The sequence below is a fragment of the Lynx rufus genome, unplaced genomic scaffold, assembly GCF_022079265.1.
Source record: "Lynx rufus isolate CCGP_SWC_20201006 ecotype Redwood Valley unplaced genomic scaffold, mLynRuf1.p SCAF_21, whole genome shotgun sequence".
Taxonomy (NCBI): Eukaryota; Metazoa; Chordata; class Mammalia; order Carnivora; family Felidae; genus Lynx; species Lynx rufus.
In genome coordinates, this window is record NW_025814836.1 from 8969848 (window position 1) to 8983900 (window position 14053).

The 14053-nt window shown below is 46.3% G+C and overlaps 1 protein-coding gene across 3 annotated transcripts in view; it reads left to right on the top strand.

The window, feature by feature from the left end:
* The window catches only part of PCSK6 (proprotein convertase subtilisin/kexin type 6), a 190622-nt gene that overhangs the window by 41413 nt on the left and 135156 nt on the right, over nt 1-14053 (top strand). For all 3 annotated transcript variants that reach the window (XM_047086733.1, XM_047086734.1, XM_047086735.1), the window contains exon 2: nt 8152-8256. In XM_047086733.1, the coding sequence (XP_046942689.1) occupies nt 8152-8256 (105 nt within the window). The remainder of the gene's footprint in view (nt 1-8151; nt 8257-14053) is intronic.

Consider the following 14053-nt stretch of genomic DNA (forward strand, 5'->3'; position numbering starts at 1 on the left):
AGGCAGAGAGGGGAAGACATGTGTGTCCTTCCAGTATCACTTGAAATCTGTTCATTTCACCAAATCTGTTTTGAGCTTCTGCGATGCACCAGACACTGCCAGGGCCTGAGGATTTACAGATGACAGTTCCTGCCTTTGAGAGCTTACCGTGGAAGGATGGAGGGAAGGTGGGTTATGATAGCCACATGTGGGCAGACCTGATCCTGGAAGGTCCAGGAGGGCTTCCTGGAGGCAGTGATAGCTCAGGTGATGGTTAAAAATGGAGTGGGAGGTAGTCTTATTGGTGTGAAGGGGCTGACACACAACAGCAGCACCCAAGGACAGAGGTGATGCCACCAGGGCCAGGCCTTTGGCCAGAGAGGTGGCCTTGCCTAGTGGTGGAGATTCTTATGTGCCCCATGAGGGGCCAAGGCTTTGTTGTGGAAGGGAAGGCAGGGCTGGGGTAGGAATGGCAGTACAATGGTGCAGAAGATGGTCAGAGGCCAGCCAGGGCCCTGCTTTGGTCCTAGTAGAGCAGTGGGGCCACCTACACTGATGTGGGGGTGATGGGGTTCAGCCAGGCTTGAGAAACTTTCAGCAGGTCACTTCCAGAGGGTTTGGTGACACTGGACACCTGTGGAAGGTGTGGCACCATTTACCAGGACAAGGGACTCCTCGAGAGGAGGAACAGATCTGGAAGGAGGTGAGGGTGGCAAGAAGATGCTGACCTCAAGATGGCGGCTCTAGCCGTGGCTCTGGTTGTGGTGGGGAGTCATCTGGGACGTGCACATTGGGGGCTGCTCCCCTCTATGCTCAGCCTGGAATAAGGAAACCAAGATGGTGAGGGTGTGACCCTGCCCCCGCAAGACTCAGCCTGTACAGCACAGATGTGCTCGGGACCCAGGTGGGTGGGAGAGGCTTCCCAGAAGAGCTGGTGTGGAGCTAGCCTGGAAGACCCAGCGAGGGAGGGGCAGCCTCCTGGAAAGGGACTCGACACAGTCCCTGGATACAGCTCAGCGTCTCCTGGGAAGAGGCTTTGGCATACCTGTGTGTGGCAGCAGCCGGGACCCCAGGAGCCGGAACCTTCATCTGGAGGTGGGCCTGGCTCACAGCCAGCATTCATGCTATCAGGTGATTCTGACCAAGGTAGTGGCCTTGGTGGCCCTCAGACCCAGAAGTTCTGAATTAGAGCAATTAATAGCAGCCTCAGGAGGTCCTATTGGATATCAGGGCTGTGGGAAAACCAAAGACTTTCCTGGTTGCATTTCAGAGCCATTTATTTGTGAATCTTGCATAAACGCCCCAGGCAACTGTATACATACATATACAAATATATCTGAATATGCACATACATGTATATACACACACCCACACATCTCTGGGTACATACATACATACTCATACATGCACACACATATACACACATATCTGAATACATACATATATATACCCACAAACATCCGTATACATGTACGCATATATTGCACACTGCACATCCATATACATGTGAACATGCATGTATACACACATGTTTGAATGCATACATATATACATGCGTGCATATATATGCATAAGCACACATATCCGTGTGTACACATGGGCACATACACTCACATGTGGACGTAATGGAATAGATACGTGCATGGAATATATGTCTCTCAGGATTTCTGCTTGAAATGGAGAGTGGACGCCTGTTGAGCCACTTGGCCCTGTGTGAACACACCTGCTATCGAGGATGAGAACCAAGATGACTGGGAACCCCCCCATGGCAACTAACGCTGTGAATGTGGCAAGAGGCAGAAGACATGATGGTTATGAATGGGAACTCCGAGGTCACGTCCTCACTGTGCTACTCACTCAAGATATGGTCTTGAAGTAGTTACTTCACCACTCCGTGCCTCAGTTTCCCCAACTTCAGGGTGAGGATAGCATAAGGACGTCATGACAGTCAAACAAGTGAAGGCATCTAAAACTGCTCTCCTACTGCCTGACACATGGCATGTGCTCAGCAAGTGCCAGCTGCTCTTGACGTGAGCCAGGAGCACCCAGTAAATGTTGGGGACCCTCAGTGGCTGGGAGATGGGAAGGATGGAGAATTGCCATTCCCTGCGAACTCTGTGTGCTTTTGTACTATGTATATTTTGTACCATGTGCAGACATTATCTAGACTTTTTATTTATTTATTTACCTATTTATTTTAATGTTTAGTTATTTGGGGGGTGGACAGAGAGGGGACAGAGGATCTGAAGCAGGCTCTGCACTGTCAGCACAGAGCCAGACCCGGGGCTCAAACTCACAAACCGTGAGATCATGACCTGAGCCGAAGTCAGACGCTTAACCGACTGAGCCACCCAGGCGCCCCATCTAGATTTGTTAAAATAGAGTACCCCATTAAAGAGAAACCATGCTTCAACTGTCTTCACTGTGGATTCTTTGATCTCATTTCTCCCAATGCTCTGGCCGAGAACGTTTAGCAGGGTTTTTAATGATGTTTTAATGATGTTACCAATTTTATCAACTAATGTGTATAATTACACATCAGTGTTGAGTAAAGAGACCTGAGTGTTACATATTCAGAAGATTGTTCACATTCTTGGAGGGGGTTACTAACAGACTGGCTCTAATTAATGCATTGTGAAAATACCATGGACAGGAAAGAGAAAAGGCACTGAAATTTTATGTTGTGACTTAAAAACAAAACAAAACAAAACACCCTGCACACCAGAGATCAGATTCATTGATGGAGAGCAAATTGAGGTTCTGGAAGGGCTCAGAGCTGAGCAGGACAGGCAGACAGCCTAGGATGCTGGGGGAAGAATTTCTCTTTCATTGTCAAGGAGGAGAAGGAAGAGGAGACTGCCAGCACCCTCAAACAGCGATATTCTGTGGAAGCCACTCACCCCATGTTTATAAAGGCAGGCTGCTTCGATACTGGCTTGAGAAGCGGTACACAGAGCACGTGAGTGGTGACTCCCAGAGGACAGTGAGGCCTGGTGTAAACACTGTCCCAGGCCGTGGCTGAGGGACAGCAGCACAGGATGGCCCAGACTGCCAAGTTGGGAGGAGTAGCTACTTAATATCAGTGCAGAAGTCATATCAAAATAATGATATTTCCTCACTTAGGAAAGTAAATTCAAGATCACCTTGAATTCAAGTCTTTATGCCGCCCCAGTTTTTCTATTTATCCTTATGGTTCCAGCTCTTGTCAATTTGACCCTGAAGATGTACCAAAAGTGTTGCAATAATCCTAAGCCCTAATTTGCGTGTCTCTGTGTCATTTGGTGTCAGATGTTGTCACCTATTCATCTGTGGCCAGGTGGGGTGGGAGGGATTGTTGGTTCAGGAATTGGGAAACCCTGAGAGTAACAACTGGGGATAACTCCCTGGGTGGTTTCCCATTTATAAAATGGGACCATTCCCAAGGTTCTTTCCCTTCTCTGTAGGTCAGGACCATGTGACAGGGACACATGGGACATGTCCCTTACGTTTAACCAGGCCAGTGGCCATGTCCCCAATGATGCTGCTAGAGAATGGAGGCTTCCCAGCCATTCTGTCCTCTTAGCTCATGTAGGTACCTGGAGATCTTAAAAAGCAGCTCCCTAAGCTGGGAGGGGCATTAACTGGGGTGGCAGGCAAGGTGAGAACCAGAGGAATATTTAGATGGGGTGGGGGAGGAGCAGGAAGTAGGAAATAGCTCCTAAATCATAAATGCTGCATCAGCCAAGCGAGATGACTTTCGCTTGGCTGTGTTCCATGAGCAGTCAGGTGCACCCATCTACTGCCCCCTCCTTGATCCTTTCTGACCTTTTGGCCATGATGAAAACCTCATATTCCTGACCCATGCCTGATACCAGGGGAGGGCCATGGCAGAGGGCAGGATAGTGTGAGTCAGACAGATGTGAATGACCTCCTGGGGCATCCGACAAAGAGGGCTCCTGGAGAAAGGGCAGCTCAATGGCCACATGAGACGCCACAGGTGCTGGGACAGCAGCTGCACCTATGTTTCTAAGCAGAGCCCCTCAGCATGTGGACTGGTGGTCCCCAACTTTTGGAGAAGCCATGTTCATCATCAGAGACTTTGCTGGACTCCCAAAGTATGCTCAGCAGCAAATGCCATAAATCACAGGTTGGCAAACATTTTCTGTAAAGGCCACATGTGAAATGTTTTGGGCTCCTGAGCCAGAGGGTCTCAGTGGCACACAATTCTGTCATTGTAATATGAAAGTGGCCATGGGCAGTAGGTCAATGAATGGGTGTGGCTGTGCTCCAATAAAGCTTTATTGATAAAAACACAAGGTGTATATAGCATTGAAAGCAGGTTCATGAACAGGTATTTGCATACACATGCTCATAGCAACATTATTCACAATAGCCAAAGGGAGGAAGCGAAAATCCGTGTGTCCATGAATGGATGGATGGAAAACAGAATGTGGTATACAAATACAAGGGAATATTATTCAGCCTTTAAAAGGAAGAAAGTGTTGACAAATGTCACGACATGGATGAACCTTGAGAACACCATGTTTAGGGAAATAAGCCAGTCACAAAAGGGCAAATGATTCTACTCATATGAGATATCTAAAGCCATCAAACTCACAGAGACAGGAAGTAGCATGGAGTTTGCCAGGGTTTGGCGGGGAGGGGGGAATGGGAGTTCATGAAATGGGTGCAGTTTGGGGAGAGAGAAAAGTTCTGGAGACAGAGGGTGTCGTTGGCTGCACAACGTTGTGAATGTACTCAGTGCCGCTGAACTGCACACTGATAAATGGTAAATGTTATACTATGGTATAACCTGGCAAATGTTATACTATGTATATTTTACCACAAAAAAAAAAAAGTAAGCTAAACAGGAGATAGACCAGATTTGGCCTATGGACCATAGTTTTCTGATGCCTACTCTGAATTAATGAGTATTTATTTATTTATTTATTTATTTATTTATTTATTTTTAAATGCTTATTTTTTACAGAGAGAAAGAGAGAGAGAGAGGGAGGGAGAGAATGAGTGGGGGAGGAGCAGAGAGAGAGAGAGAGAGAAAGGGAGGCAGAGAATCCCAAACAGGCTCTGCACTGTCAGTGCAGAGCCTGATGTGGGGCTCAAACCCATGAACCGTGTGATCACGACCTGAGCTGAAATCAAGAGTCAGATGCTTCACTGACTGAGCCACCCAGGTGCCCCATCCTCTCCTTGTCTTACCCTTACAGTAATTCCAGTACTTTCTGTCCTGTGCCACCCTTTCTGTCCTGTGCTGCCCTGAATCACACTATCTGGCCTCAAATCTTTGGCCATGAGGAAGGAATGTGGCTGCTGCCCACCCACTCATGCCAACTCTCCATAAGGACCCAGAAGGTGGAGAGAGGTGTTCAGAATTTCAGGGACCCTTGCAGCTGCTGTCAGATTTATGAACAGCCAGTGATCTGACCCCCTCACTGGTTTTTCTGAAACACATTCCAGCTTATTCTGCAGCTAACCTTGTAGGGGCAGGAGGACAGCCTTGGCTGGTGTCCCCTTCTCCTCTACATTGGGAGTGGTCCTTCCCGAACCCCCCAGTCCCTATGCTGGGCTGGACATACACTTCCAGACAGATGTGGCACTGGTCACCACTGCCACTGGGGCCGGTTTGCCAGGTCAGCCCTGGGGAGCATCTGTTCCTCCCATGGATTGCTCGAGGAGACCAGCCCTCATTAGCTCAGACCCTGGACACCATTGCTAAGGATGATCATGGTGGCTCAAAGCAGGGAGCTGGGTGGCGGTGGGGTTGGCTACCTCTGGCCTGGCTTGGCTGCCCTGAGGCCAGGTGCTGCCCTGAATGGCCTCCAGGGCTGCCCTGACATGGGTTTGCTTAAGGTCAGCAGCTCTGCGAGTAATCCACCCCTTTGCCAGCAAATTTGATTCACCTCTTAGTTTCTCCATGTCCCTGGATGGGAATTGACTTGAATGCCCAGAGTTAAAAGGCCAGGAGTTGTGAAACATCTCCCAGGGATGGTGGCAGCTTAGAAGCAAACATGCTGATTAAATACTGCTGTAAGTTAAGACTCCATTATTGCTTCTGGCTCTAAATCACAGCTCTGGCATGCGTTAGGAGGAGGCTTGACATATCTAGCAATTAACTCTGTTGAAGAAGTGAGCAAGGTGACTCATCTGTAGGAGAAATAAAAGTGCTTTTGTGCAAAATGGGGCCGAAATAACGAGGTTTATGATGGCAGAAGGGGTGTCTCGTGGTAGAACATGAACTGAGAATCTTAATTGCAGAAAACCATTTATTGAGCACTTACTACCTGCTGGGCACTCTGCTAGATCTTCCTATATTCGTGTAATTTAAGTCTTAGAGCAACCCTGCAAGGCAGTTAGTTACTATTTTCACAAGGAAACTAAGACTCAGAGAGGGCCTGAAGCCCAGGTCACCCACAGGAAGGGATCGAGTTGGAATGTGGGCCCAGATTGGGCCAAATCTAAAGCATCCTGGTCCTAGCGAGGGGAATGGAGGAGCTGTGTGGAGGAGCCAGAAAGAGAATCCCGACCAGTGTTTGTTGAACACCCATGATACCTATTTAATCCTCATGACTATAATAGTATTCAGTGTTCCATAGTTGTAAGCTGTCGCTTACAACTCAAAGCACTCAGGAGCAAGTTTAAGTGAAAAAGGAGGATTTATGTATTTTTTATTTTTTATTTAATTTTTAAAAAATGTTCATTTTTGAGAGAGAGAGAGCTCACACGCAAGCAGGCAAGGGGCAGAGAACGAGGGACAGAGGATCTGAAGCGGTCTCTGCACGGACAGCAGTGATCCCGATGCAGGTCTGACACTCACAAACCGTGAGATCATGACCCAAGCCAAGGTCAGATGCTCAACTGAGCCATCCAGGTGCCCTGAAAAAGGAGGATTTTTAAATGGGAATCTCCTGACACTTAAGAACAGGAGACAGCCAGGCAGCTGGGATTGCTGGAAACGAGGGCTGGAGGGCTCTCATCTTGTGGAAATGGCCACTCTGAGCATCCACATCCCCCCAGGTCTCTGCCTGGGCCGGTCAAGCCTCATGGGGTTAGGTCACAGCAGACAAAATGGCTTGAGCGAGGCAGGTGTAGCCAAAGGTTGTTGGGCATTGCTCAGACTTTAGTTGTACTGAACTCCAGTGGCTAAGTAGTTTTGTCCCCGTTTTACACATAAGGAATCAAGATTCACAGGGGGCGAATGTCCTTGCCCAAGATCACATGGCTAGTGGTGGTGAAGGGAGAGGGAAGGTTTTGAACCAGGTTCATATCATAATCACCACACATGTGCCATCCTAGAGGACAAATTGTCTTAAATTCTCCCTTTGATCAGAAGCTGGAAAAGAAAACTAGGATGGTTTAGGCTGAGAAGGGCAACTTGAAAGTCTGTATAATGTTCAGTCCAGCCTCTTTTAAGAAGCTCTGCTTTCAAAGATGGTGACCAACAAGCTAGTTTCAACAACCAGTGAAAGTCAGAACAAAAAACAGGTCTTCTGAGAACAATGTCCTGATACTCAAGGGTCACTGAGGCATGAGAGCCTGCCTGTCCCGAAGGCCACATCCATTGCTTCTCTTGGTTCTGTCCAGCCCTCAAGCTGAAATCTGTCTCGACAAACCACCCCTGGCAGAAAATTGGGACACCCTGGGGGTTTGGATGTTCTCATCTGACCTTTTCACAATCCCCAAGCAGATGGACGTGCGTGTTTTCTTTGGCTCCCTTGTTTTGCTTGGGAGCGAATGTTCATTCTTAGATCTTTCAGTTTACCCGTGGGGTGGAGAAGATGGAGTTTGTTTATAAATGAATATTTTGGTATAAGCCTGACTTGACACTAACTTAGCTACTTCAGGGATGCTTGGCCCTAAATGAACATGGATTCTGGTCTACCAAACTTGGCCAAGATAGTACACATTTTAAATGATAGGCACTTAATACAAGATGTGCTTCACTGGAAACACGACCCTGTGTTGTTTATCCCAAAAGGATTGTCTAAATCCACCGTCATGTTTGTAAATACCAACTATATGCCAGAGAGATGAGTGGGAAGGCATAACGGAGGGTATGTTTCCTTTGGGAGCAGAATGAGTCTCTAAGAGAAAGGGAAGATTTTTGTGGGATAGAGGATTTTTGAAGCTGTTTTTAAGACTGTATTAACTGATAGTGTCCCGCTTCTTGTTTTGCAGATTGGAAACCTGGAAAATTACTACCATTTTTATCATAGCAAAACCTTTAAAAGATCGACTTTGAGCAGCAGAGGCCCTCATACCTTCCTCAGGATGGACCCCCAGGTACAGATCTCTACTCTCTGGACAGGACCCTTTCCTAAGGCCTAGAGCATTGTTTGCTTTTCGTTTGGGTCTGTGCTTCTAAAAAGAGCTGAGCCTTGATTTTAATATGGTTCTACATAGTCGTTAGTTTTCTTTGTCCACTTTGAATAAAACAAGACAGATGTGTAGCAACAAATCAGACCATCTGAATGCTCAGAATATTTGGTCCCTTGTCAGACTGGAGAATTTAAATTGGCTTCAGTTTGAAGCAACAATCAAATGAGTATAGATCTGTTGATATTTTACATCTTTAGAAATCAACAGAATGCACCGTAATTAGAGGAGATAAATATCTGAATATCACCCATAATAGCAAAAAGACCAGGGAATTCAAAGCAGTGTTTTAATGATTAAATTAGAGATTGGGCCGAAAGATGTTTTTGCGGTTGTCATAACACATGTCTTAATGGTTACCATGAATTTTAAAACTTGGGCAGTAAATATAACTTTTTTCCCCTTAAAAGTTCATGTGATCTTTGAGAGTAAGACAAATATAATTTGCAAAGAAGCTGACAGTTTAAGTTTTCATGTAATTCATGTTTATTGGGTGGTTAATGATACTTCCTTTCTGCATAGATTTGAGACTAATGTTTCACAAATGCCAGTCAAAACAGATCCTGGTAAGCTTACAAATTGAAGATGGTCAAGTTAGCTTTTGATGACTCCATTCATTCAGCAGGTGATTCTGGAATCCCAGCAATGTGTCAGGCTCTGTCCATAGTGGTGTCATTGGAGTGGGTGGTCAGGCTGATAGAAAATGAGGCAGTAAGTAGAAAAATATGTGATCTATCACAGGGTGATGAGTGCTATGAGGGAAAATGAAATTCATGTGAGAAGCGGTAGCAGCCCCAAATGAGGCTATTGGTAAATCATAGTTTTAGAACATGGAACTCGCCTTCTCGTGAAAGCAATGTGCTAAAATGTTAGTTTGAGCTTCCAAGCTGGCTCACGATACTATTTCAGCTATTCCCACAGAATATTTATAATAAAGTTTCCATGGAGAAATGGGTTCTTGGTGTTGTCCCAGGCCACCCCCAACTGACAATTGTAGCTCCTTTTGTATTGGCTGAGCCACAGATGGATGGGAGAGATGGTTTATCCCTGGACACTGTACCCGCCACACCCTTCTCCAGGGCTTACCTTTGTGATGCTCTGATTCCGAGCACGTGAGAAAGTGGTCCTCGTGGAACTCATTCATGTCATTGGACTGTGACAAGGCAGACATGTACATATTTCTGAGTTCATTTTATTGGTGTGTAGGCGAACAAATGGGTGGATAGATAGAAGGAAATAGATATGAGGCTCCTGGGTGGCTCAGTCAGTTAAGTGTCCGACTCTTGACTTCGGCCCAGGTCATGATCTCATGGTTTGTGGGTTCGAGCCCCATATCGGGCTCTGTGCTGACAGTGTGGGGCCTGCTTGGGATCTTCTCTCTCTCCCTCTCTCTCTGCCCCTCCCCTGCTCACACATGCATGTGCTCTCTCCCTCAAAATAAATAAACATCTGGGGCGCCTGGGTGGCTCAGTCGGTTAAGCGGCCGACTTCAGCTCAGGTCATGATCTCGCGGTCCGTGAGTTCGAGCCCCGCGTCGGGCTCTGTGCTGACAGCTCAGAGCCTGGAGCCTGTTTCAGATTCTGTGTCTCCCTCTCTCTGACCCTCCCCCGTTCATGCTCTCTCTCTGTCTCAAAAATAAACATTAAAAAATATTAAAAAATAAATAAATAAACATTTAAAAAATTTTTTAAATGAAGGAAGTAGATATGAAACATTATGCTAATCCCATTATTGCTTCCTAGCAGGGAAGAGAATTTGATGCTTATTAAGGGACTACTATGTGCTTGAGTACTTTAACATACATCCTCTCATCTGATCATAGGGGGCTGTGATTATACCTATGTGTGTTCACACCATGGAACTGGAAGGAATGTTTTTAAAAAGGGGCTGGTATATATATACCAGCCCCTTTTTAAAAACATATATATTTAAATATTTAAAAATATATTTACATTTAAATATATATTTACATAAATATTTAAATATATATATTTACATTTTTTTTCCTCCTGGAAGCAGAGCCAGATTGTAGTTGCCAATTCCCACAGAATGGGGCAGTTGGAGAAGGGTGAGCAGACTGGATGCCTCTGTCAGTATTACACTGAGTGGAAGGGGGTTCTCTCTGCTGGTCACCAAAGAAACTGGATTCTTTGAGGCCGCACAGGGGGTGCTGAGATTCACAACAGCATCACCTCTCAAAGCCTTGAGAAACTTCTGAGCTAGAAAGGGAGTTCCTGCCATGGCCCTCCACAATTTCACTTCTAAGCAAACGGTGCTCTGTCTTGTGAAGACGATGTGCTTTTTCTTCATCTGAAGCCTTGAGAGTTTGTGGTAAATTGCTACCACACAGATAGGTACAACAAGGGGCAAGCCATTTGAATGGGGGAGCCCCTGTACCTCAACATAATTATGCAATGAGAAGATACTGGGGCAGAGCCTTTCTTGGCCCCTTTCCACAGGTCCTTCTGAGGATTAAGCTGGTTTCTCAATTGTTAGAGAACTAAGGCAGAGTTGAAATAGGACCTGAGTTTTATAGACATCCTTTTTTTTTTTTTTTAAGTGACTAAATTTTAGAACGGCTAAAGATATTCAACTTGGCTGCTCTTCCCTTCCTTCCCAAAAATATTAATTGTGCACCTGCTGGGTACCCCCGTGCCCAAGGGAATGCAGAGATGCCTGGGCGTCCACCTGGGTGAGTCCCCAGCAGAGCAGGGCATGGGAGCTGGGCATGAGATTGTTCAAGGCGTCAGAGAAGGAGTCCAGGCAGGCTTGAGCACCGTGGGGTGGGAGTGTCCAGACCCGCCTCTGCTGCATCATCTAAGGTGCTGGGCTCGTTCACTTGAGGTGCACTCAAAGTACTACATTCAGTTTGGGACCGAGGGCAAACCATTCCCAGCGATCAGTTGTGTCCTTGAATGGAAGAGAAAGAAGGATAGACTTTCTCTGAGCAAAGGCTATGGCAGTTACGTTTTTTCAAATACAAGTCCTTTTTACACAAGAACTTCTTAATAAGCTTTGCAGGGCTGCTATCAAAGCATCCTGCCGCTAGAGAAGAGAGAGAAAAGGTAAACAGCCTGCACATTCCAGCCCTGCCTGTGACTTCCATGCGATTGGCCGCTGCTTTCTCACAGCACTAATTAAATTTGTAGCCTCCGGGAAAGCATATAGACATCTGAACCAATTATGAATTCAGAATCGCAAGCGAAATCCCTCTGTTTATATCAGTCTAGTTGAATACAAACCAGATCAATTAGCTGTCAGTCTGGCTAACTAATATTTACTCTGCCTCGTCATTTCTGATTAAATATTGGGCAAAATTAGCTGGCGTACCCACGTGTGCAGTGTTATCTTTTCCTCGCGGCGCGCCAGAACGCTTTCCTACCTGAGCGAAGCATTTCTGTGACACCTTGGCGTTTGGAGATGGTGTGATTAGTATTAATAAGAAAAGGACAAGATGAGTTAATATTATTCAGAGACACTGGAATGCAGAGTCGCCATTGGGTTCGAATGACCAAACTGGAAATGAATGTTACAGGGCTCCGGTACAGTCCGATCGAATGCAGATGGTATTTTATTTTAATTAGCTCCAGTCCCTATTGTGTAAGAGCACTTTGATAAGTGATGGAATTTACAGTCAACCCCTACCTCACAAAAGAGCTGCGAGAGTGTACATTTGTTAAAGCAAAGCAAAACACAAGCGGGGAGGGAATATTTAAGAGTTCCTTAGCCACCCGTGCGTGAGCACGCACATGCATTTATTAAGTATCTTTTTGCATGGATCGCATACCAGAATTGTGCTGTTGTTTCTTTGCATTCTTAATTACCTTCACTTGATGTTTTGGTGGTTTTTTTTGCTTTTGTTTTTGTTTTTGTTTTTTTACCACCCTTGAAAAGGGCCATTTTACTCCAAGTGCTTTGTGGATCAGCCCTCTCCTCGGGAGAACAGCCCAACTGTTCTCCGCATGCAGTATCAGTCACTGGGTTTTTCCAAGGGCTATCATTTAAGCAAACTGAACGCATTTGTTTTTAACTTGTTCTTGTGCCAAAAGTCTGGAGAAGGGTGGATGTTACAGAAGCATCGGCCAATGGCTGTAAGGGCTCACAAATTTTTTTTAAATTACTTGTTCTGATTTCGTTCCAAGCTGGCTTATAGTTCGGCGTGGCTGCCTACATCTTCCAACCCTTACATTTTAGTGCGATGACTCGGGTACAGCCCTTCCCTTCCCTTCAGTTCTCAGCCAGATTGATGACAGAAATGGAAGGATAAAGATGTTATCAGGCAGGCCCTCAGTGGCTCCTTCCGGGGCGATGGGAACCTTCACTTTGAGGCTTCATTTCAGTGCTTTAAGCTCAGAAGTTGGAAGTGATTTCCACGACCAGAGTAGGCATTCTGTGTTGTCGGATGGGACTTTGCCCCCAGAGTTTAATCAAAGCTCAGGTTTCTTTCCAGCAGTGATGCAACGTTTAAGCAGATCTTTCCATTAACCACAGATGGAATTTTATCTGAGAGTTTTGTGTGCAAGAGCCATTCAAAGTGCAAACAAAAAGTTCCTGGCAAATTCAAGCACATAGACAGCAAATGACCAGATTGATCTCAGGGTTGATGAACTTGTTGTAGACTGGGGACAGGGGACAGCTGCCACCTAGGGTCCGATGGATTTGCCCATATGGAGACTAGAGAAATCTCCAGCTGTCTCTTCATATTTTCTTTATTTTTTTAAACTATTTTATGTTTCTTTATTTTTGAGACAGAGAGAGAGAGACAGAGTGTGAGTTGGGGAGAGGCAGAGAGAGAGGGAGACACAGAATCTGAAGCAGTCTCCAGGCTTTGAGCTGTCAGCCCAGAGCCCGACGTGGGGCTTGAACTCATGAACCGCAAGATCATGACCTGACCCGAAGTTGGATGTTTAACCGACTGAGCCACCCAGGCGCCCCTGTCTCTTCACATTTTCTGTACAACCCGACTGGGTCGAGTGGGATGGCCACTATGAATTGGTAAAAAGTTAGAATTTCAAAATATACTTTAAAAGATGGTGCTTTATTACTTCACTAGCACATTCAATGCTTCTGCTTTGATGCCTCATAGACATGTCCAAGTCCACAACCCAGCTGACCATCCCTGACTCTGCTCTGTCCCATAGAAGAGTGTCATTGGCATCCACAGTGTGAGCAGCAGCTTCCCTCACACCACACTTGTTCTGCACCCTGTACAGCTCTGTGCTGCCCTTGTCCTGTGTTGCCCCCTGCACCCCCGCCCTCTCTCACGTGGACCACTGCACTGCCCTCCTTCCTGGCCTGTCGCAGACTTCCTTGCCTCTCACCAGTCTGCTCTCCACTCTCCCAGGAGGTCTTATGAAACACACATATGATGGTACCACTGTCCCTTAGGATGTCCCTCCCAGGACTTTCTTCCTCTGGCCTCCCTGTGGCCCCTGGGCCCCAGCCACACTGGCCTTTACAACCCCTCAGACAGCATGGGCTCTTTCCCCCTATAGAGTCTTTGCACAGGCTGTCTTTCCCCACTGTGTCTCTTCCTCACCCGCTTGTCTCGGCTCATGTGTGCCTGCTGCCAGAAGCTGGCTCAGAGTCCTCTGACTTTACTTGCTCTTCCTATAGTTGTATATTTATATTCTAGACTTGCGAGACTATTCCATTAGAATCTATCTTCCTCACTGGATTCCAGGAGCAGAGGCGTCATGTCTGT